The sequence below is a fragment of the Pogoniulus pusillus genome, chromosome 23, assembly GCF_015220805.1.
Source record: "Pogoniulus pusillus isolate bPogPus1 chromosome 23, bPogPus1.pri, whole genome shotgun sequence".
In the NCBI taxonomy this organism is placed as follows: domain Eukaryota; kingdom Metazoa; phylum Chordata; class Aves; order Piciformes; family Lybiidae; genus Pogoniulus; species Pogoniulus pusillus.
Window position 1 is genome coordinate 15,806,663 of NC_087286.1, and position 20,991 is coordinate 15,827,653.

Here is a 20,991-nt window from a genome sequence, read left to right on the forward strand (position 1 = left end):
CTGTGCCCCAGCACACTGGGGAGGGGGTGTCCCCGGTGCCGTGGGGGGGGGTCTCAGTAGCGTGGGGGGGTCGCAGTGCCGTTGCAGGGATGATGGCGCTGAGGGGGTGCCGCTGACAGAAGGGTCCTCCCGCAGACAGCAGGGCCGGGGGGCACTGGGGGCCTTGGGGGCCCTGGACCCCCTGCAGCCGCAGCTGTACCCTCCCTGAGGCTCCGGCCACCAAGAGCCGGCAACGGGACTGCGGGGGGGCTGCGTGGGGCTGCGTGGGGGGCGGCTTCCAGCAGAGACCCTGCAACCTGCCCCACTGCTCAGGTGGGGGCTGGTGGGGTGGCCGTGGGGCACTTACGGGGGGCTGTGAGGAGCGATTGGAGACTGGGGGTGTCAGGAGTGGAATACGGAGGGTTATGGGGGGCTGTTTAGGGGTTCTGGGGGGGTCCGTGTGAGGCCGTGGGGTGCTGGGGGTGGTGGTGTCTCAGCTGTGATGGGCGGCGGTCGCGGGGGGAACCTCTCTGAACCGCGGGGGGGTTTGTTGTGGGGCCGTGTTTCGGGGCTGCCTCTGGGTGGGCTGTCTGCAGGCGGTCTCTGAGTGGGGTCTCTCTGAGCCGCGGAGGGGACGTCTGGAGAGGGTCTCTGGGGGAGTCTCCGGAGGAGTCCCTGTGAGGTTTCTTGGGGGGGGGGGTCTCTGGAGGGGAGGGTGGTGCTGGTGGTGTTTCTGAGCCGTGGGGTGGGTTTTGGGGTGCTGTTTGGGGTGGGTCTCTGGAGGGGCTTCTGGGGGAGTTCTCTGGGAGGGTCTCTGGGGGGGTTATCTCTGAACTGTTTGTGCCCTCCCTTCCGTCTCCGCAGCTCCCCCCTCGCTTGACTGCCACTGGACCCGCTGGGGGCCATGGGGGGGCTGCTCCCGGAGCTGCGGCGGGGGGCAGCAGCTCCGCATCCGCGCCTATAGCCCCCCCGCCCCGGGGGGCCGCTGGTGTCGCGACATCCTCCGCGATAACCTCCAGTACCGAGCCTGCGGGCTGCGAGCCTGCCAGGGTGGGGGCACGGGGTGGGGCACCGGGGGGTGGCTTTGGGTGGAGGAGGGGGCTGCGAGGGGGCATGGAGGGGTTGATTAGGGGGCACTGGTGGGGGGGGGTGTCTGAGGGTCTCGGGGGAAGTCTGACCGTGGTTTGGGGGTTCTGAGGGTGTGGGTGGCTGCGAGGTCATGAAGGGGACTTGAGGGGGCCTGAGACACTCGAGACGGGGCTCAGGGTGGGGGGTAGGAGGTGTGTGGGGAGTTCCGAGGGCATCTCGGGTGGGCTTCGGGGTCTTGTTGGGGGAATCGGTCGTGGGCGGAAAGTCTTGGGGGGGATTGGAAATTTCAGAGGGGTTCAGAGGGGCTTGGGGGTCTCGGGGGCTCCTGAGAGGCTCCAGGGGGCCTTGGAACGGTCTGAGTGGACGTGCTGCCGGTGCCCACCCCAGCCTGCTTCCCCCGCAGTGGCCGGTGCCTGGTCCCCGTGGTCGCCCTGGTCCCGCTGTGACCGCAGCTGTGGCGGGGGCCGCTCCGTCCGCAGCCGCTCCTGCACCCGACCCCCCCCAAAAAACGGGGGGCAGCCCTGCCCGGGGGAGCGGCACCAGCTGCGCCTCTGCAACCCCCAGCCCTGCGGTACGGCGAGGGGGGATGAGCCACTGCGGGGGAGGGTCCGGGGTGCTCCTCGGTGAGAGGTGGGAGGGGTCTGGGTGCTCCCGGGGGAGGTCTCGGTTCCGGGGACGGGCAAGGCTGGGTCACTCTTGGGGTCTAAGGGGCTCCTGGGAGGATTTTAAGGGTGCTGTGGGAGTCTGGGGGCTCCCGGAGGCTGTTTGGGTGCTGGGGTGGGGGATCTAGATGGCTCCCTGGGCGGCTGCGAGGATCAGCGGGAGGGTTGGGGGCTTTCCGGGGAGAGCTACCTGCATCCCGGGGGGGAAATCTGGGCCCTGCGGGGGTCTGTGGCTACTCTGGGAGGGTGCTAACGGACGCCCCGTCCCCAGGCGCTGAGTGCCCTCCCGGCCTGGCGCTGGTGCCCTGTGCCACTCAGTGCCCGCGACACTGCCGGGACCTGCAGCAGGGGCTGGTCTGCGCGGAGGGAGGGTCCTGCCAGCCTGGCTGCCGCTGCCCCAACGGTGAGTGCGGGACCGCCCCGGCACCCCCCATCCCGGCACCTTCTGCCCTCCGCCTCCTAACGCTCCTGTCCCGCTCCTCCAGGCACCCTGGAGCAGTCGGGGCGCTGCGTGCCCCCCAGCCAGTGTCCCTGCTTGTCCCGGGGAGGACGGCTCTGGGCTGCCGGGAGCCGGTCCCGGGCCGGTTGCTGGAGCTGCCGCTGCAGCGGGGGGGTTCTGAGCTGCACGCCCAGGAGCTGCCCCCCGCCGCGCTGCGCCTTCAGCCGCTGGAGCAGCTGGGGACCCTGCAGTGCCACCTGCGGGGCGGGCACAAGGGAACGCTACAGGTGACACCCTGGGAACACGGGGACAGTGCCACCTGCGGGGGGCACACGTGCGTGGGAGAGAGTCAGGCGATACCCAGGGGACAGGGGACACGAGGAGACGGTGGGACGCTGAACCCAGAGAAGGGGACATGGCACCCAGGGGATGCAGAGCACCCAGGGGACACAGGACATGGCATCTATGGGGGAGGCTGCAGCGAGGGCAACATGGCACCCAGGAGATACAGGACATGGCACCCAGGGAACACAGAGCACCCAGGGGACACAACACCCAAGTGATACATGGCACCCAGGGATGGTCTGGCGGGAGGACACATGGCACCCGGGGCCGGGGGACACAACACCCAGAGGGGTCTGCAGGGAGGGACACGGCACCCAGAGGGCATCCATGGCACCCAGGGAGGGGCACCCGGAGAGGCTGTGGGAGGCAGATCCGGCAGCCGCGGGGGGGAGACTGCGCACTTGGCACCCACGGGACACGGCACCCGTGTGTGCTGCAGGCTGTGCGGGTGGGCACAGCGCACTCCGGGGACGCCCCTGGCACCTGCCCTCCCGCGGTGACTGCCGTGCGTTCCCTTCCCGCAGGACGCGGATCGCAGGGCGCTGCGGGGGCGCGGAGCGGCAGAGCCGGGCGTGCCAGGAGGGGCCGTGCCCCCCCCTTTGCCCCTGGGCTGGGGGCGAGTGGCGCCTGGGCGAGAGCTGGAGCCGGGGAGACTGTGAGCGCTGGTCAGTGGGGGGGGGCACCCACTGTATCTCATTGCCCACCCCATGATTGCCCACCCATCTCCTGCACCCCACATCCCTCCCTCTGTGCTGCCCCCAGCCCCTGCACCCCAAATCCCATTCCTCTTTCTGTGCCTCCCCAGCACCTGCACCCCCGAGGGCCCGCAGTGCCAGGCCACCCCCTGTGCTGGTGAGTGAACCCCCATCATGGCACGGGCACCCCCGGGGGGGGAGGCATGGCACCCTGTGACCCTCCCCCCCCACCTCCAAAGCCTGAGGGGCTCATGGCAAGCCCACGTGGGACTCCCAGCCCTCCTGAGATGATCTTGGGACTCCAAACGGTCCTGGAAGGGCCCCAGGACCCCCAATGACCTCCCTTTGGAGCATCCTGGGACCCTGAACCCACCCCCCCGGGACCCCCAAAAGTTCCCAGAGGGCCCCAAGCCCTCCAAATCCCTCCGGGGGCCCCTAACCTTCCCCCACCCCAGGATAATCATGAGACCCTCAGCCCCCTCTGAAGAGGACCCAGGGACCCCTATCTCCTCCCCTCCATGGAGGGTCCCAGGACCCCTGTACCCCTTGGAGGACCCCCAAACCTTCTTGGGAGGACCTGTGACAGGACTCTGGGGGCACAAGGGGCCCCTGGTGCCCGTCGTGGTGGCTTTGGTGTGTCCTGTGCCCTGTAAGGTACCATGTGCTCCAAATCCCCCCCAGACTGTGTGTGGGGTGCCTGGAGCCCCTGCAGCCGCTCGTGTGGCACTGGCCTGGCCATGCGGGAGGCCACCTGCACCCACCCTGATGGCACCCACGGGGGTGGCACCCCTGCCAACGGCACACATGGAGGTGGCACCCACAGAAGTGGCACTCACAGCAATGATGCTCGTGGCCGTGGCACCCATGGCAATGACACTCAAGAAGACAGCATCCAAGGCAATGTCATTCATGGCAATGGCACCCTTTACAATGGCACCTATGGTGATGGCACCCATGGCAATGGCACCCACCGGGAGGTCAAGGCCTGTTACTTGCGCCCATGCCCAGGTAGGTGGCAGAGTGCCGGGGTAGGGGTGTCCCTATTGGGTGCCCACCCACTGTCACCCTGTGCCACCCCACAGATGCTTGCCCCTGGGGCCCCTGGAGCCACTGGACCCCCTGCTCCTGCCAGACCCCCTGGCAGCACCGACACCGGCACCGTCTGGGCACTGCAGGCTGCGTGGGCACCGATGGGCAAAGCCGCCCCTGCAACATCTCAGGGTGCTCAGGTGAGTGGGGGGTGGCACCCACTGCCAGCACTCTGCATACTGCCTGGGCATTGGGCACCCATGGGCACATCTGTAGCCCCCTGCCCCTCCCTGGTGCCCCTTGGGTGCCCCCTTGAGCCTTGTGCCTCCTCTCCCTTGTGCAGAGTTGAGCTGTGCACCCCCGTTCCAGTACCAGCCCTGTGGCCCACCCTGTGCTGGGCTCTGTGCCAGCCTTCAGCACCCGCAGTTCTGCCCAGTGCTCCCCCAGTGCCAGCCTGGCTGCGCCTGCCCACAGGTAAGGGAGGGCATGAGATGGGCACAGGAGGCTATGTAGGGGGCTATGAGAGGGGTAAGGGTGGGCAGGAGGGGCCGGGGTGGGACATGGGGGGCCATGAGGAGCTGGGGAGGAGAGGAGCTGGGGGGGCGCATGGAGGGGGCTGGGGTGGTCTCTGCGGGGGGGCAATGAGGGACAAAAGTGTAGGAGAGAGGGCAGAAAGGGTCTGGGGGGGCTGTGAAGGGTTCCTGGGGGTGGGGACAGGGTTGGGGACACCCCTGCTGCTGTTAGGGGCAGGAGAGAGCCAGGGGGCACGGGGGCTGTGGGGAGGGATCTGACCTTCCCCAGGGTCCCTCTCCAAACTTTCACCGTTTCCCCCCCCCAGGGGCTGCTGGAGCAGGCCGGGGGCTGTGTGCCCCCCTCCCAGTGCCACTGCCTGCACCCCAGTGCCCCCCAGTCCCTGGCCGCTGGTGCCCGCCTCTGGCTGGGCTGCAAGGAGTGGTGAGAGCAGGGGGCAGGGGGGTAGGGGGGGGCTGCCCCACACTCATGGGGCACAAAGGGGGTGCTCAACACCCCCCCCCAAACTCTTCTTCTTCCACCCCTGCCAGTGTGTGCCAGAACGGGACCCTGCAGTGCAGTGACAGGGAGTGCTGGGGTGAGTGGGGACCCCCCTGACCCACAGACCGCCCCCAAGCCCTACAGACACCCCCAGACTGCCACCAACCCCACCAAAGCCCCCCAGGCCACAGAACTCCCTAGATCCACAGAAGACCCCCACCCCACAGAGCTCCTCACCCCCCCCGCCCCCTCCATCCCACAGTCCCCTGGACCCTGCCCACCCCCACAGCCCACCCCACAGGACCCCCCGTGGCTTCTCATCTGCCCACCCCACACCAGTGGGGCTGTCCCTGACTCCCCTTCCCCAAACTAGGGGATCCTGGAAGGGGACTCCAGCAGCTCTATGTGTCCCCCCCCAGGGCGGCTGCCGCTGAGCCCTTGGTCAGAGTGGGGACCCTGTGGCCCCTGCCAGCTCCTGCCCATGCTGTGGCCTGGCACTGGGGCACCAAGCCTGGCATGGCCGGGAGGAGGTACATCAGATGGGGGGACACCAGTGCCCGAGTGGACACCAGTCGAGGGGACACCGGATGGAGGGACGTCGGATGAGGGGACACTGGTGGCCGAGGGGACACCAGCAGCTGAGTGGACACAGGATGAATGGACACTGGTGGCTGAGGGCACACCAGTGACAGAGGGGACACCAGCTGAGTGGACACTGCCTGAGGGGACACTGGTGGCTGAGGGCGCACCAGTTGAGATGGCACTGGCAACTGAAAGGATACCAGTGAGCGAGGAGATGCCAATGGCTGATGCAGTGCCAACGATGGAGGCGACATCAGCCAAGGGGACATTGATGGCTGAGGTGATACAGCCCAAGGAGGCACCAGCAGAGGTGGCACTGCCCGAGAGGACCTGGGTGGCTTCACTGCAGTGGCGCTACCGAACCTGCCTGGACCCCCAGAGTGGCCTGGCCTGGGGGGGCCCTGTGACCGCCTGCTCGTCTGAGCTGCGCCAGCACCGGCCCTGCCCAGAGACCTCCCTGTGCCAAGGTACTGGTGGGTGCCAGCGGGGTGCCAGGGGTGTCACACTGGTATGGTGGTGGTGTTGGTGACAGCCCTGTGACCTCACCTAGATCTCTGCCTCTGGAGCTCCTGGGGACCCTGGGGACCCTGTCCGGATCCCTGTGGCGGTGGCTACCGCCTGCGCCAACGCCAAGCCTGGCACCCAGATGGTGCCTGGCGCTGCCACGGAGCCCAGACCCAGACCCAGAGCTGCCCCATGGCACCATGCCCAGGTAATGCACCCCCAGGACTCCACCAGCATCCTGACCTGTGCCCAGGTTGGGGGTGCCAGGAGCATGGCCAGGCCTTTGCCTGCCCCTGTGCCAACCTGTGTCTGTGCTGACCTCTGGCCCCATGTCAGCTGGCACCTGCCCCACAGCACAGGCCCAGCCCCATAGTGCTGCCCCCACCCCATAGCACTGCCCACCTGCTCCACAGGCTGCCAGTGCCCCCCGGGGCAGCTGCTGCAGGACAGGGACTGCGTGGATGTCACCATCTCTGGGGACAACGGCACTCGCCAGCTGCCACTGGGGGGGGTGACACAGCAACAGTGCCACAACTGGTGAGTGATGCTGCTGTGGCGTGCTGCCACTGCGGGTAGCAAGTGGTGGGTGCCACCACCAGTGTTTCTCCTGGCACAGCACATGCCAGAACGGGACCTTTGCCTGCCCGACGTCGCCGTGTCCCTCCTATGGGCCATGGTCACCGTGGGGACCCTGCTCCAGGAGCTGCGGTGGTGGCAACACCTCTCGGCACCGCGAGTGCCACCAGGGTCCCGGCGGGGTGGCCTGCGCTGACACTGGCACCGAGGAGACAGCTGAGTGCAACCAGCAGCCCTGTCCTAGTGAAGAGCACCCCGGGGGCACACACGGTGGGTAGTGGGACAGGATGGCACTGGTGACAGTGGTGGAGATCATGGCAGTGCCGATGGGGTGCCAGTGGCGATGATGGTGGCAGTGATGCTACTGCGGTGCCGCTGGTGACGACGGTGCCAGTGCCACTGCTGACACTTGTGATGACAGGATGGTGGCAGTGCCAGTGTTGGCGATGGTGCTGATGGTGGTGGTGCCAGCGCTGGTGATGCTGATGGTGGCAGTGTTGATGGTGCTAGTGCCAATGCCTTGCCTTGTGCCCACACAGCCTGTCCCACTGGTGAGCTGTGGCAAGACCCAGAGCTGCCCTATGGCTGCAACCAGAGCTGCCAGGACATTGGGCATGAGCCCCCACATGACTGCCCCGTGCCACTGGCTGCTGGCTGTGTCTGCCAGCGTGGGCACTACCGCAATGACAGTGGGCACTGTGTCCCGGCTGCCCAGTGCCAGTGCTGGCACCGTGGGGAGCTGCACCAGGTCAGCAATGCCAGGGGGGGTTCTCATGGTGGGGGGTGCCCCATGGCACTCTTTGACCTTTGCTTTCCCCCTTGACCAGGCTGGCAGCGAATGGCAGGAGTTGTGCCAGGCATGCCACTGTGTGGCTGGGAGAGTGGCCTGTGCCCCCCTGCAGTGCTCCCCACTCACCTGCCCTGAGGTAAGGGGTGCTGGGGGCTGGGCAATTCTGAGGAAGGGCATTTGTATGGAGGGGGGGATTGGTGGTGGTGAGCACTGGTTGGGAGGGGTGCCCATGGGCATGGGGCACAGTGGTGTGTGTCTGATGCCACCGTCCCCCCCCACAGGGCTCGGTTAAGGTCCGGGAGCCAGGTGGCTGCTGCCCTGTGTGCCGAGAGCTGTGGCCAGGTAAGGACCCAGGGCCCTGGGCACAAGTGGGCACTCCCCAGGCACCCCCTGGGACCTCTGAGCTTCATCCCAGGCACTGCCAGTGGGGAAGTGCTGGGGCAGTGTAGGCAGGGTGGCAGGCCTGGCAGTGCCAGCCCTGTGTCCCCTGCCCGCAGATGTGTCCCCCTCCACGTGCCATCGCATCACTGAGCTGCGGAACATCACCCAGGGGCCCTGTGCCCTGCCTGGGGTCAGCGTCTCCTCCTGTGTTGGGCACTGCCCGTCCCGCACTGCTGTCACCACACAGGTCAGCTGGGTGCCCCTGGTGTTCCCCACTGGCTCCCCCTTCCCAGCACCCATGGGTGCTCCTGGTGCCATCACCCAGGACCGATGGGTGCTCTTGGTACCTCCCTGCTGTCCCCAGCATGCATGGCTGACCCCCACTGCCCCACCTCCAGTACCCATGGGTGCCCCTGGTGTCTGGTGTGTCCCCACTCAGTACCCATGGTATTCCCCATCACTCCCTCCATCCTCCATGGGTGCCCTCATCACCCATCCCCAGCACCCATGGGTGCCTCCCATGGTTCCCCCTCATCCCTTGTGGGTGCCCCTGGTGCTCCTCAGTGCCCACGGGTGCTCCCCAGCTCCCATGGGTGCCTCCCAGGAACCGTACCTGCGCAGCCTGTGCCAGTGCTGCAGTTACCAGCTGGACCCTGCCAGCCCTGTCCGCACCCTGCAGCTGCTCTGCCCAGGAGGGGGCACCCGGCCCGTGCTGCTGCCCCGGATCAGTGCCTGCCACTGCTCCTCATGCCAGGGTGAGGGGAAGGCAAGGACAGCATCCCAGGGTGCAGCACCCTGAGCTCCTGCTGCTGCCAGGGTGAGGGGGGTCAGGGTGGTGGCATCACCCCCAGGCTCCTGGTGCAGGCACTGAAGCAGGTACTAGGGTGAGTGGGTGTGGGTCAGGGTGGGGGGCACCTCAAGGTGCAGCACAGCAGCTGCCAGGGTGTGGGGCCAGGGGGTGTCAGGGTGGTGGCATCACCCTGGGGGTTGCAGCACCCCAAACTCAGTGTTGGCACCACAGAAGGTGCCAGACTGAGTGGGTTGAGGTCAGGTCGGGGAGTCAGGGTCGAGGGTCAGGGTTGGGGGGTCAGGGTCAGGGCAATCCTCTCACTCCTCTCCCCTGTGCCCCAGGTGGGGATTTTTCCCAGCGCTGACCCGGCACAGCTCCTGCCCTGGCAACACCCCTGGGAGCTGGGAGATGTTTCTGCCTTCTTTCTGCTCAGGCTCCCTCAGACCCGGGGGGACCTTCCCTCAGAACCTGCAGCTGGCAAAGTTAAAGCAGCTTTCAAGCAAGAGGCTCTGCATCTCTTTGTGTCCTCAGAAACAGGAGGTTCTCCTCCTCCTCTGCTGTGCCCTGGGGGACTGGGGCCAGTCCTGGGCTCCCCAGTTCGAAGAGGCAGGGAACTACCGGAGGGAGTGCAGGGGAAGCTGCTGAGGGGCCTGGAGCAGCTCTGTGAGGAGCAAAGGCTGAGAGCCCTGGGGCTGAGAGCCTGCAGAAGAGCAGCCCCAGAGGGGATCTTATCAGTGCTCAGCAAGAGCTGAAGGGTGGGGGCAAGAGGATGGGGCCAGACTCTTGCCCGTGGTGCCCAGGGACAGGACCAGGGGCAGCAGGCACAAAGTGGAACCCAGGAGAGTCCATCCAAAGAGGAGGAGAAACTTCTTTGGTGTGAGGGTGCTGGAGCCCTGTCCCAGGCTGCCCAGAGGTCGCTGAGGATCCCGTGCAGGATCAGCTGCTGGGGGTGATGTGCTAGAGCTAACACAAGCCACAAGCTGGGGCTCAGGCACAAGGCAGCCACCTCCTCACTCCCAGCTCTCCACACAAAGGCAGACACACCACCAAGCTGCAGAGTGCAGCTGACAATCTGAAAGGAAGGGCTGGAGTTCTGCTCTGGAGGCCCCATTGCAAGAAGGACATGACTCTGATGGAGGGTGCAGAGGAGGCAATGAAAAGCAGAGGGCTGGAGACCTTTCCTGTAAGAGACAGGCTGAGGGAGTGGGATCTTTGCAGTCTGGAGAAGATGCCACAAAAACCTTGGTGTGGCCTTCCAGTACCTGAAGGGGGCTACAGGAGAGCTGTCCCTGGGAGGGACTTTTGATAAGGGCCTGTGGTGACAAGACAAGGGGCAGTGGTTTGAAACTAGAGCAGGTTCAGGTTGGAGATTAGGCAATTCTTTATTGTCAGGGTAGTAAGACACTGGAATGAGTTGTACAGAAAAGCCATGGGTACCTCAACTCTGGAGGTGTTTAACACCAGGCTGGATGAGGCTTTGAGCAACGTGGTCTAGTGCAAGGTGTCCCTGCACATGGCAGGGAGGTTGAACTGGATGGTCATTGAGGTCCCTTCCATCCTGAGCTACCCTATGAAATCCTGTGTCTCCCAGCATCTGGGCAGCAGTCTAGAAAGCGCTGCTGTCTGAGCTGACAGGGGCTGAGCTCTGGTTTCTGGCCCCTGCAGAAGCCAGGCCAAGCAGGTGTCTCAAGTCTAGGTGCCTACTGGCCTGTGGCCACCACCTTGCTCCACATTCCTGCTTGGTGCCAGGGAGCAGAGAGCGCCACATCTCCAGCACCCTCTGCCTGCTTTGCTCCCCGTTTCTCAGGTGTTGTTCTGTGCTCCCAGCATGGTGCACAGGGAGAACTGGGGAAAAAACTCTGGCACAGCAGCAGGAGAGATCCTCTCCTTGGCATGCACACCACAGTGCACCACCAACTCCTTCTGGTGTTGCACAGGGCAGGGGTAGAGCCACTCCCCTGCATGGGTAAGGGGCAGGGTTCACACTGAAGTTCCTACCACACTGGGAGCAGGCAGAGCATCACCCAGTGGCGTGGGTGCGCCCGTGGGTGACCAAGCGGCATTTTCGAGTGAAGCTCTTGCCACACTCGTGGCAGGTAAAGGGCTTCTCCCTGCTGTGGATGACCTGGTGCATGTCCAGGTTGCTTTTGCTCTGTGCAGAGATAAGGTCTCTCACCAGTGTGGATGCGCTGGTGGGAGACAAAATGGCCTTTTTGGGTGAAGCTCTTGCCACACTCAGCACAGAGGAAGGGCTTCACACTGTTGTGGATGCGCTGGTGCATGACCAGGGTGCTTTTTTGGTTGAAGCTTTTGCCACACTTGGGGCATGCAAAGGGCTTCTCATCAGTGTGGATGTGCTGGTGGATGACCAGGCTGCCTCTGTAGGTGAAACCCTTGCCGCACTCCAGGCAGGCAAAGGGCTGCTCACCTGTGTGGATGCGCTGGTGGTTGACCAGGCTGACTCTGTACCTGAAGCTCTTGCCACACCCAGGGCAGACATAAGGCTTCACCCCAGTGTGCATATGCTGGTGCTGGATCAAGTCATCCTTCCTGGTGAAGCTCTTCCCACACTCACTGCAGGCAAAGGGACGTTTGGCCACACGCTTCTGGGCGGTGCCTGTCGTGCAGCCAGCGGGAGGGATCTGCCGACCACTTGACGCTGGAGCCAACACCTTCTCCAGGCAGATATCCTGGCACTCAGGGTCATGGGGCTGGGGGCTGAGGGAATCCTCTGGGGACAAAGACCCCTGTCTCTCCACATGTTCTGCCACTGCTGCTCTTATGTCCTCCTTGGGCCCCAGCTTGTCATCTGCCAAGAGAAGAAAGCTGTGCACATAGCCATGGCTCTGCAGCCTGCCGAGAAACCCCCACAGCTGTGTCCACCCCTTTCCACAGCCCTGCTCCCTGCCAGGAGAGCTAACCATCAAAAGCTGGTCACAGAGACAGGGTGGCTCTGCGTGGGGTGACCTGCTCCACGTTGCTGCCTGTCCAGCAAAGAGCTTTCCCTCACTCCAAGCCCAGTGAGGTTTGACACTCCGCTCAGTCACTCCAGTGCTCACCTGCCCCAACACTGTGGCTGTGACCTCCTGGGTCACCCAGACCTTTGGGACACCTGGTGTACAACTCCTCCTCTGGTTCCAACTTCACAGTGGCCTCATGACTGGCATCATCTGGATGCAGAGAGCACGGTGCTATTGGCAGAGCCAGAGCAGCCACCAGTGTTGGCAGCCAGCACCCATCCCTCCTGCACCAGCAGCATGCAAAGCATCTGGTCCCTTCAGCCCCACTCACAGGCAGTGGGCTGCTGGGACACATCCTTGTGCTGGGAGCTCTGGTGGTGCCCACCAAACACCTCTTCCTTGATTCTCACCAGGACTCTGCTTGGATGCCTGCAGAGAGAAAGGCACAGTTTGTGCATTAGTGCAAAATGGGGAGAGTTGGTGATGGTGGCTGCAGATGAGCAAGTGTGTGCCCAGGTTCAGGACACCCAGGCCAGTCCTGGAGATGTGGTGCAGAGTAGCCAGTGTGTGCCAGGGCAGTGGTGCAGATGAACCCCAACCTCAGCCCCAGCCACACCCCCCAGGTGACACCCAAGCTCGAGAGCTGACTGCCTTTACCCAGGGATGTCAGGAGCTCGTAGGTGTCCAGCATGAAGCTGCGGTACAGCTCCTGCTGCTCCTCTGGGATAGCCTCCCACTCGGCACGGCTCAGGCAGACAGCCACGTCCTCGAAGGTCACCGGTACCTGCTACACAGGGATTGCAGCTTCTGTCACATGGGGTGAGCCTCGTCCACACGGGAGAAGGGGCTTGGATGGCATTTTTTCTCCAGAGGCACTGTCCAGCCCTGGGGAGAGCTCCCACGGAGTGAGATGTAGAGCACCAAAGGCAGTGCTGGAGACCGAGCAGCTCCAGCGCAGAAATTGTGCCTCTTCAGCGAGCAGCATCACAGTGAGACCGGCACGAGGGGCAGTGGTGCCGAGGGTTGGAAGGGGACACCAGTTAAGGGTTGAGGGCAATGTCGTGGACGGCCTAAGGACAGAAACATCCGGGCGGCGAGTCGTGGGGTGGACAAGAAACTCAGAGCGAGCCATGACAGCTTAAAGTAAGAGGACGCAGCAGAATCCTGACCAGAGAGGTGTGAGGGGATCGACGAGTCCGCCAGGAGCCGGACATGGACGGGCCCGCTGGCGAGGAGGCCCGGCTCATACCTGCGTCTGCCCTGCCGTGGCGGACAAGGGCGCCCCGGCGAAGGGTCGCTGCTCACCGCCGGGGCCCCTCGCTCCCTGCCGGGGGGTCCTTGCTTCCTGCAGGGCATCGCCGGTGCCCACCGACTGCTTCTCCAGTGACCCTCGCCCCCCACCGCGCTGTCCCTGTTCCTCTCCAGGCGTCATCGTTCTCCGCAGGTGCTCCTCTCCCCGTCCCGCCAGTGCTCCACGCGTGACAGTGACGGTTCGGGGGTCGGCGCCAGACGCCCCCAGACCCACGCCGCCAGCGCAGGCCCCGCCCCGCCCCGGGGCGCTTCCGCCCCTAGCCCCGCCCCTCCCGGAGGGGCAGCCGCACCCCGTGACCAGCCGCCCTCAAAGGGCGCCCCCGGGCGGGCCTGGCCTGGGGCGCTCCGGGCGGCCTGGCGGCGGCGCTGCAGCCGTTCCCGGCGGCCCTGCAGCCGTTCCCGGCGGCCCTGCAGCCGTTCCCGGCGGCGCTGCAGCCGTTCCCGGCACCGGGAGCAGCCATTCCCGGCGGCCCTGCAGCCGTTCCCGGCACCGGGAGCAGCCGAGCGCTGTGAGGATGGTGTCCGCTGGTTATTTATGGGGCGTGCCCCGTGGCGGCGCGCAGGTGGCGCCGCGGTGGGTGCAGAGTGCGTCTGCTGGCGGGGCCGGGGGCTCTGCAGCGGCCTCTGGCACGGCCGCGGTGCTGGCCGTGCGGTTCGGTAAAGGCCACGGGCAGAGCCCCGCCACTGAGGCACAGCAGCGCTCCGGGCTTGCAGCTGAGTCCCTGGGAACTGCCCGCTGAGAAGGGATTTCGGGGGGTTCTTGCTAGCGGATGGAGACGATGCGGTGTGTGCCCAGTGGCCGAGGGGGGGCACCAGCACCCTGGCTGGGGTCAGCAGTAGTGCGGCCAGGAGTAGGGCAGGGTTTGTCTCCCTGGCTGGGTACCGGTAAGGCCACACCTTGGATGCTGGTCTCAGTTTTGGGCACCTCTATCTCCGAACCAGGAGGCAGGGGAGTCGGAGCAGATCCAGAACAGGGGATCAGAGCTGCTGAAGGGTCTGGAGAACAGGCGTGGTGCGGAGTGGCTAAGGGACCTGGCACGAAAGTGGCTAATGAGACCTTCAGGTACTCTGATCCCTGCAAGGAGGCTGGAGCCGGGCGGGGGTGGGTCCCGTCTCAGGGAGCAACAGAGAGCGGCCTCACGCTGCCCCGGGGAGATTAGACACCAGGAACAGCTTCTGTCCCTTGAGGGCTGTCCAGGCGTGGCCCTGGCTGCCCGGGCAGCGGCGGAGCCTCCCTCCCTGAAGCAGTGTCCCAGCCGTGGAAGCCGAGCGGCTTTGCTCCGGGAGGCAGGCAGCAGCCGCTCCCGTAAGGGCCGGGCTCCGCGGCGGCGGCGGGGGAAGCCCTGAAGGGCTGCAGCCTGTGGCGGTAGGGTGCGGCGAGCGCGGAGGGGCCGCAGCAGCCGGCGGCGGCCGTGGCGGCTCTGCCCGCTGGCGCCGGCCGCTGCCGTGAGGACGAGCTCCGCCCCGCGGCAGCCGCCACGGGAGGCCCGGGCGTGCGGGAAGCTTCACTACCGGGCGAGGTGCGAGGCGAGGCCGTGCCCGTGGGCCGTGCCCCGGAAGCGCTCCGGCGGGCTGCTGGGAGCTGTAGTCCGAGCGGCGGCGACCCGGCGCCGGGGAGTTGGTTGTGAGGAGGTCGGTGTCTCGCAGCGGGACCGGTCCCGCCGCCGCTCGGTGCTGGCTGCGGCCGCGCGGGACGTGGCGAGAGCGCAGCTCGGAAGCCGCGGGCGAGGCCCCGTGAGGGCTGCGGCCTGTGGGCGGGCGGGCGGCGGGAGGCAGGAGCGGGAGGATGGCTTCGAGCCGGGCGGCGGCAGGGGGAGCGGCGGGGCTGAGGCGATGGGATGAGGTGGAGGGGCGGCGGCGGTGGGGCTGAGCAGCGCGGAGCCGCGGGCTGGAGCGGGAGGAGGAGGCGGCCGAGTCCAGGCACGGTTCTCGCCGAGCCGCCCCCGGGGAAGGGGCCGCGATGGGCCTGGGCCTGTGCGGCTGGGCGGTAGGGGATGCTCCGCGGCTGGGGCACCAGCCGTGTGCGGGGTGGGGCGAGGATGCTGCTGCCCGCTGCTGCCCCGCGGCGCCGCGGGGAGCCAGGCAGCGCAGCCGCCACCTCTGCCCGCGGGGCTTGGGCCAGCGGGGACAGCTCCGCTTGGAGCCCGGAGAGCCGAGCCCCGCTTCGGGAAGGCAGCTGGAGGTGGCCTGGGGAGCTGGGCTCGGCCCTGGGTTGTCGTTCAGTACCCGGGGAAAATGGTTACTCTTGTTGCCAAGCTGCTCTCCGGCGCGGCTGGCAGCCCTTCGTTGTTTCGTCTCTCCACTTTCTCTTAACTTACTCTGTGGTCACTCGTGGCCCTGTTTTTCACCCGTGGGCACTGGAACTGTCACTCTGGGCTGCAGTCAGTCTTACGAGTGCGGGATGCCCGAGAGCATCCACCCCCCAGTCCTGCCTCAGCACTTGATTATCCCCAAGTCTGGCTTGTCCAAGCTCAGCAGTGGGAATCTTGCAGGATTTGGATCAGGATTGGATGGGTTTGCCCCTTTTTTGGCCCAAAATACTGAAAGTCTCGCTCCACTTGTGCATTTGCCTTGTCCATAGGAGTCCTTGTGTCATCATATCCCACTTCTTAAATCCAGTTCCCAGCGAGGCTCCGCATCTCTTCTGCCACCAGAGACCCAGAGAGCATATTTTGTCTCTCCCAAAGTGTTCCTTGATCAGTGTTGTTTAGAGCCATGAATGGTGGAGCACCTGCCACAGCTGGACACCTCTTTTTGGCATCAGCATCTTCAGCCACACCTCCCCTGGGATCTCCACCAGGCTGCTGGCTGGGCTCAAACTGATTTCCAGTTCAGGGTCCACTGTGTTCATACTTACCAGATCAAGCTCTGGGGAACCCAGTAATGATGCTGCAGGGGCTGATCTCTTACTGAGCTGTGCCTTAAATGTCCCTGAAAAGCCAAGCTTTCCTCTTTCTGCTTGAACTTTGGTGCTGCTGGGTGCAGAAGCTTGAAGTAGTCCAGTTGCAGGTGTTCCTGCTCACTGCAAGGGCTTGGAATAGATGACCTTGAGAGGTCCCTTCCACCCATGATCCTATCAATTCCTCTATGCCATTTTAAAAGGGTCCCTCCTCAGGGGGATTCTCTTCATGGTCCTCACTTGATTGTTTCACCTCTCTGTGCTTTTGTTCACTTCCCTCTCCTGTGCAGCCTGACTCTTTTAACCTTGGGGCTGTTACTGGTTCCACAGCAAAGGTCTCCACCTCAGCTGAGGATCTACAGGCACAACTGAAATAATATCTTTATGGAATGACAGAATTGCTTTGATTGGACAAGCCCAGTGAGACCCATCCAGTTCAGGCACCCTCCAACGCTGTCAGGTCCAGTGCTAAACCACATCTTTGGTAGAGTCTTGCTTGTCAGTGTGGCTCTTGGTTGTTCATCTTCTAAGCTAGGGCTTCCAGTTCATTCTTTTTCTCTTACTCTTGAGCAGGAAAGGTCACTCCCAGGTCCTCCTGTGAAGAACTGCTTCCCAGCAGGCCACCCCATAGCTGTACTACTCCCAGGGTCAATACATTACACTTGCCACTGTTGAACTTCTTGAGGTTCCTCTGCCCAGCTCTGCAACTTGGCCAGGCCTGGCTGAATGGCAGCACAGCCTGAGGGGGTGCCAGCCACTCTTCCCAGTTCTGTACATCTTCTTGGTCATTGCTGAAGGTGTTGAACAAGACTGGAGCCTATCCTAAACCGTGGGGACCACCATGAACTTCAGGCCTCCAACCAGGCTCGGCCCTGCTGATACCAACCCTCTGAGCTCTGTCCTTCAGACAGTTCTTACTCACCTCTCACCTTGTTTTCTTGTACACAAGTCAGAAACTTGTGGAGTTTGTTGTTCACTCACTGACAAAGACCAAGTGTGGTCTGTCACCTGCTGCTGGATAGGGTGTCATCTCCACAGAGCTCTGTTCCCAAAGTGGTGGGACTTTAAGCCTTGTTTGGTGGCACTGGAGCAAGCAGGCATTTTGTTACTGGTTTTGCTGAAAGTAAAAGCAAATGGAAGCTTAATTATAGTGTGTTAATTGTGTGGACAGGGTAGATGGAGCACCAGAAGCAAAGATGAGGGCTGAGACCTCACCTGCAGTGCTGGGGCCAGCTCCGGAGTCCTCAGCACAGCAAGATATGGAGGTGCTGGAGCAGGGCCAGAGGAGGCCACAGCAGTGCTGGAAGGGCTGAAAGCCCTCTGCTGTGAGGCCAGGCTGAGAATTGGGGTTGTTCAGCCTGGAGAAGAGAAGGCTTCAGGGGGACTTCCTGGTGGCCTTTCAGTGCTTCAAGGGGCTGATCAGGAAGCTGGGGACAGAGTTTTGAACAGGGCCTGCTGTGGCAGGACAGGGGTGAATGATAGCTTGAACGTGAAGAGGGAAATTCAGGCTGGAGTGAAGGGAGAAGTGTTTGACACTGAAGGTGGTAAGGGCCTAGCCCAGGGTTCCCAGAGAGGTGGGAGATGCCCCATACCTGAAACCATCCCAAATTGGGCTGTTTGGGGCTCTGAGCACCCTGCTGTAGGTGCAGATGCCCCTGACTGCAGAGGGTTGGGCTGGAGGAGCTTTGAAGGTCTCTGCCCACCCAAACGGTTTGATAATTCCATGGCTGTGAGATTTGCTGAGCACACTCAGCTGTGTCCTGTGCTACAGAAACTTTCTGAAGTGTTCAGCACTTGAAGCACCTCAAAGGAAGGATCTGTCCTAACCTTCTGTTTCCCTTTGCTCCTTGTTTTCCCAGGAACACACCCTTTTCCCTGGGCGATGGAGATGTTCTCGCTCAACTCCCTCAAAGGTAAGGACTGGAGACAAACTTAATTCCCCTCCTTTCTTTGCTCAGAGATGTTGTGCTCTGGCAGGCTGATGGAGAAAATGCATTGATGAGAAAGAGTCTTCTGCTCCTCTCTGCTGACTAAAAGAGGACTTTGTCCCACCAGTGTCTTTCTCAGAAGTCCTTCTTGGTGGGGTGGGAGCAGAAAAGGAAATTGAGGAGGACTAAAGACTATTTCTGAGAGGAGCTCAGCATGTAGAGTTTGGGCTTTGGGTGCAAAGTGAGGTGGTTGTGGCAACCCGTGGAACTTTAGTCCTGGTTGGTGAGGCACAAAAGTTGAATGTTGTGAGTGAACTCAGTCACAGCAAGTACCAGGGAGTGCTCCAGGGGAACAGGAGAGGCTGAGAGGGGAGAAGAGCTCTGCTGTTCATGCTGGAGACAACAGTGAGGACTTGCTTGCTGGTTAGCTTCAAGCAGAGGCTTCTTTACCCTCTTTTCATTTCACCCTCCTAACCAAACCTCTATCCTCTTCCTCAGTGAGTGCTCTCCCCTTGCTGTCTGCACACCTAAGGTAGCTCTCAATAAGTCCCTGTCCTCCTCCTCTGCCCTTTACATATGTTTTTTTCTTAGGATCTCTTCCCAGTTACAGGTTCCCAGATTACACTGGGTTAGAAGGGATCCTCAAAGCTCATCTTGTCCAACCCCCTGTAGTTATCAGGGACACCTCCAACTAGAGCAGGCTGCCCAGGGCCACCTTGAGTCTGATCCTGGATGCCTTTAGGGATGAGGCCTCAACTGCATCCCTGAGCAACCTCTTCCAGTGTTTCACCACCTTCACTGTAAAGAACTTCTTCCTTATGCCCAACCTAAACCTCCTGCTCCCATTTCAAACCACTGCCCCTTGTCCTGTCACCACAGGCCCTTCGAAACAGTCCCTCCTCAGCCTTCCTGTTGGTCCCCTTTTGATACTGAAATGCAGCTCTAAGGTCTTTCTGGAGCCTTCTCTTCTCCAGGCCGAATAGCCCCAATTCTTTCAGCCTGTCCCCATAGAAGAGGTGCTCCAGCCCTCTGATCGTCTTGGTGGCCTCCTATGGACCCTCTGCAGCAGGTCCATGTCCTTCCTGGGTTGAGGGCTCCAGAGCTGGGCATAGCACTCCAGGTGAGGTCTCCCCAGAGCAGAGCGACAGAATCCCCTCGCTCCATCTCTGTCCAGGCTGCCTTTGGCCTTCTGGCCTGCAAGTGCCCATTGCTGGCTCTTGTCCAGCTTCTCCTCCACCAGCACCCCCAGGTCCTTTTCTGCAGGGCTGCTCTCAATTTCTCCTGCAAAATCATTTTCAATCCTAGGGCACCACTGCTCTTAAAATTCATGACTTAAGCATTTCTAACCAGGGCTGGAATCCCTTCTGTCTCTTAAAAACAGGACAGACACAAAGAGGCCTTTTTTTGGTGTCTTCTGGTGCTGCTTCAAGATGTGGGGGTTTTGTTTGCTTTGGATTTTGTTTTTTAGTACAGAATGGCTCCCTGGCAAATCTGAGAGGCTCTGAAAAGAGGAGGTGCTGGAAAAGGTGAATGTGCTGCAGCCAGGTGGGCTTGGAGTGTGTGCAGCTACGCTCACCTGAGGTGATCTGTGTTCTTCTGCAGTGTGGGTTGGTAACATCTTGTGGAACTGAAGCTCTGGAAGACCTCAGTATGCAGCTCTGGAGTCCTCAGCACAACAGAGATATGGAGATGCTGGAGCAGTGCTAGAGGAGGTCACAGCAGTGCTGGAAGGGCTGGAAGCCAGGCTGAGAGAGTTGGGTTTGTTCAGCTTGGAGAAGAGAAGGCTCCAGGGAGACCTCCTCGTGGCCTGTCAGTGCCTCAAAGGGCTGATCAGGAAGCTGGGGACCGAGTTTTGAGCAGGGCCTGTTGTGACAGGACAAGGGGAGATGTTTGGAACATGAAGAGGGAGGTTCAGACTGGAGAGAAGGGTGAAATGTTTGTACCGTTAGGGTGCTGAGAGCCTGGCCCAGGTTTCCCAGAGGGGTGGGAGATGCCCATGCCTGTAAGCATTGCAGGTCAGGTTGCTTGGGGTTCTGAGCAACCTGCTTTAGTTGCAGATGTCCCTGCTAACCTCAGAGGGGTTGGACTGGATGAGCTTTAGAGGTTCCTTCCCACCCAAAGCACTCCATGATTCTATGAAACCCCTTGCTGGTTTATTGAAGATTTCTCTAATTTAACAATCACCTCCCCCAGGCTCCTCCTTTTCACCACCATGGCTCTTACCCAACCATCCATGCACGTTTTGGCATTGCACACCAAGTCCTCATTGAGTGATGTCGTGTTTGACATGAAAAAGGAGACCAGAAGTGCAGCTTGGAGGGGTTGGAAGGGACCTCTGGAGATCATCCAGGCCAACCCCCTGCTAAAGCAGAGGCACCCACAGCAGCTTGCCCAGGAGCACAATGGCTGGGGTGGGTTGGAAGCTCTCCACACAAGGAGCCTCCACAGCCTCTCTAGGCAGCCTGCTCCAGGCCTCCAGCACCCTCACACCAAACAAGTTCCTCTTCAGGTGGAACCTCCTGGGTTCTAGTTTGTGCCCATTGCCCCTTGTCCCATTCCTGGGCACCACTGACAAGAGTCTGGCTCAATCCTCTTGCCCCCTACCCCTTATCTCTTGCTGAGCATTGATCAGGTCCCCTCTGGGGCTGCTCTTCTCCAGGCTCAGCAGCCCCAGGGCTCTCAGCCTTTGCTCCTCACAGTTATTCCAGGCACCTCCACACAAAATCCCCTGAAGGCAGTGGTGAAGCTTCCATCCCTGGAGGAGTTTCCAAGCCATGGAGGTGTGCTGCATGGTTTAGCAGTGGACTTGGCAATGTTGGGTTAACAGTTGGACTGGATGATCTGAAAAGACTTTTCCAGCCTTAATTCCATGATCTAGTGAATTTCCCACCCAGCATGGGTGTGTGTTGGGGTGCATCTACGGTGTGTGCTGGGGTGCAGGTGAGGAGTGTGTGAGCTAAAGACAAGAAACCACAACCAATGCTCAGGTTCCAGGGCAGAAGTTCTGGGCTACAAGAAACA

The 20,991-nt window shown here is 62.5% G+C and overlaps 3 protein-coding genes across 3 annotated transcripts in view; 2 read left to right on the plus strand and 1 right to left on the minus strand.

The window, feature by feature from the left end:
• The window catches only part of LOC135185528 (SCO-spondin-like), a 32,119-nt gene extending 22,773 nt beyond the window's left edge, over nt 1-9,346 (plus strand). The window contains exons 59-80 of the mRNA XM_064162284.1: nt 136-312; nt 844-1,029; nt 1,472-1,639; nt 2,002-2,133; nt 2,216-2,456; nt 3,039-3,179; nt 3,320-3,366; nt 3,891-4,217; nt 4,292-4,438; nt 4,582-4,712; nt 5,077-5,192; nt 5,300-5,346; nt 5,669-6,298; nt 6,382-6,543; nt 6,749-6,872; nt 6,952-7,181; nt 7,451-7,659; nt 7,739-7,837; nt 7,983-8,043; nt 8,199-8,329; nt 8,687-8,837; nt 9,214-9,346. Of these exons, the coding sequence (XP_064018354.1) occupies nt 136-312; nt 844-1,029; nt 1,472-1,639; nt 2,002-2,133; nt 2,216-2,456; nt 3,039-3,179; nt 3,320-3,366; nt 3,891-4,217; nt 4,292-4,438; nt 4,582-4,712; nt 5,077-5,192; nt 5,300-5,346; nt 5,669-6,298; nt 6,382-6,543; nt 6,749-6,872; nt 6,952-7,181; nt 7,451-7,659; nt 7,739-7,837; nt 7,983-8,043; nt 8,199-8,329; nt 8,687-8,837; nt 9,214-9,236 (3,680 nt within the window). The 3' untranslated portion in view covers nt 9,237-9,346. The remainder of the gene's footprint in view (nt 1-135; nt 313-843; nt 1,030-1,471; nt 1,640-2,001; nt 2,134-2,215; nt 2,457-3,038; nt 3,180-3,319; nt 3,367-3,890; nt 4,218-4,291; nt 4,439-4,581; nt 4,713-5,076; nt 5,193-5,299; nt 5,347-5,668; nt 6,299-6,381; nt 6,544-6,748; nt 6,873-6,951; nt 7,182-7,450; nt 7,660-7,738; nt 7,838-7,982; nt 8,044-8,198; nt 8,330-8,686; nt 8,838-9,213) is intronic.
• Nucleotides 9,347-10,229: 883 nt separating this feature from the next.
• LOC135185529 (histone-lysine N-methyltransferase PRDM9-like) lies at nt 10,230-13,188 on the minus strand. Its single transcript, XM_064162285.1, is given in 6 exon segments — nt 10,230-11,022; nt 11,024-11,681; nt 11,932-12,042; nt 12,164-12,261; nt 12,490-12,799; nt 13,002-13,188. Coding segments are annotated over 6 exon segments (1,494 nt in total). The 3' UTR covers nt 10,230-10,892.
• Nucleotides 13,189-14,694: 1,506 nt separating this feature from the next.
• DHX30 (DExH-box helicase 30) overlaps nt 14,695-20,991 on the plus strand; it is a 30,479-nt gene continuing 24,182 nt past the window's right edge. Inside the window, exons 1-2 of the mRNA XM_064162711.1 lie at nt 14,695-14,775; nt 17,902-17,955. Coding sequence (XP_064018781.1) covers nt 17,925-17,955 — 31 coding nt within the window. The 5' untranslated portion in view covers nt 14,695-14,775; nt 17,902-17,924. The remainder of the gene's footprint in view (nt 14,776-17,901; nt 17,956-20,991) is intronic.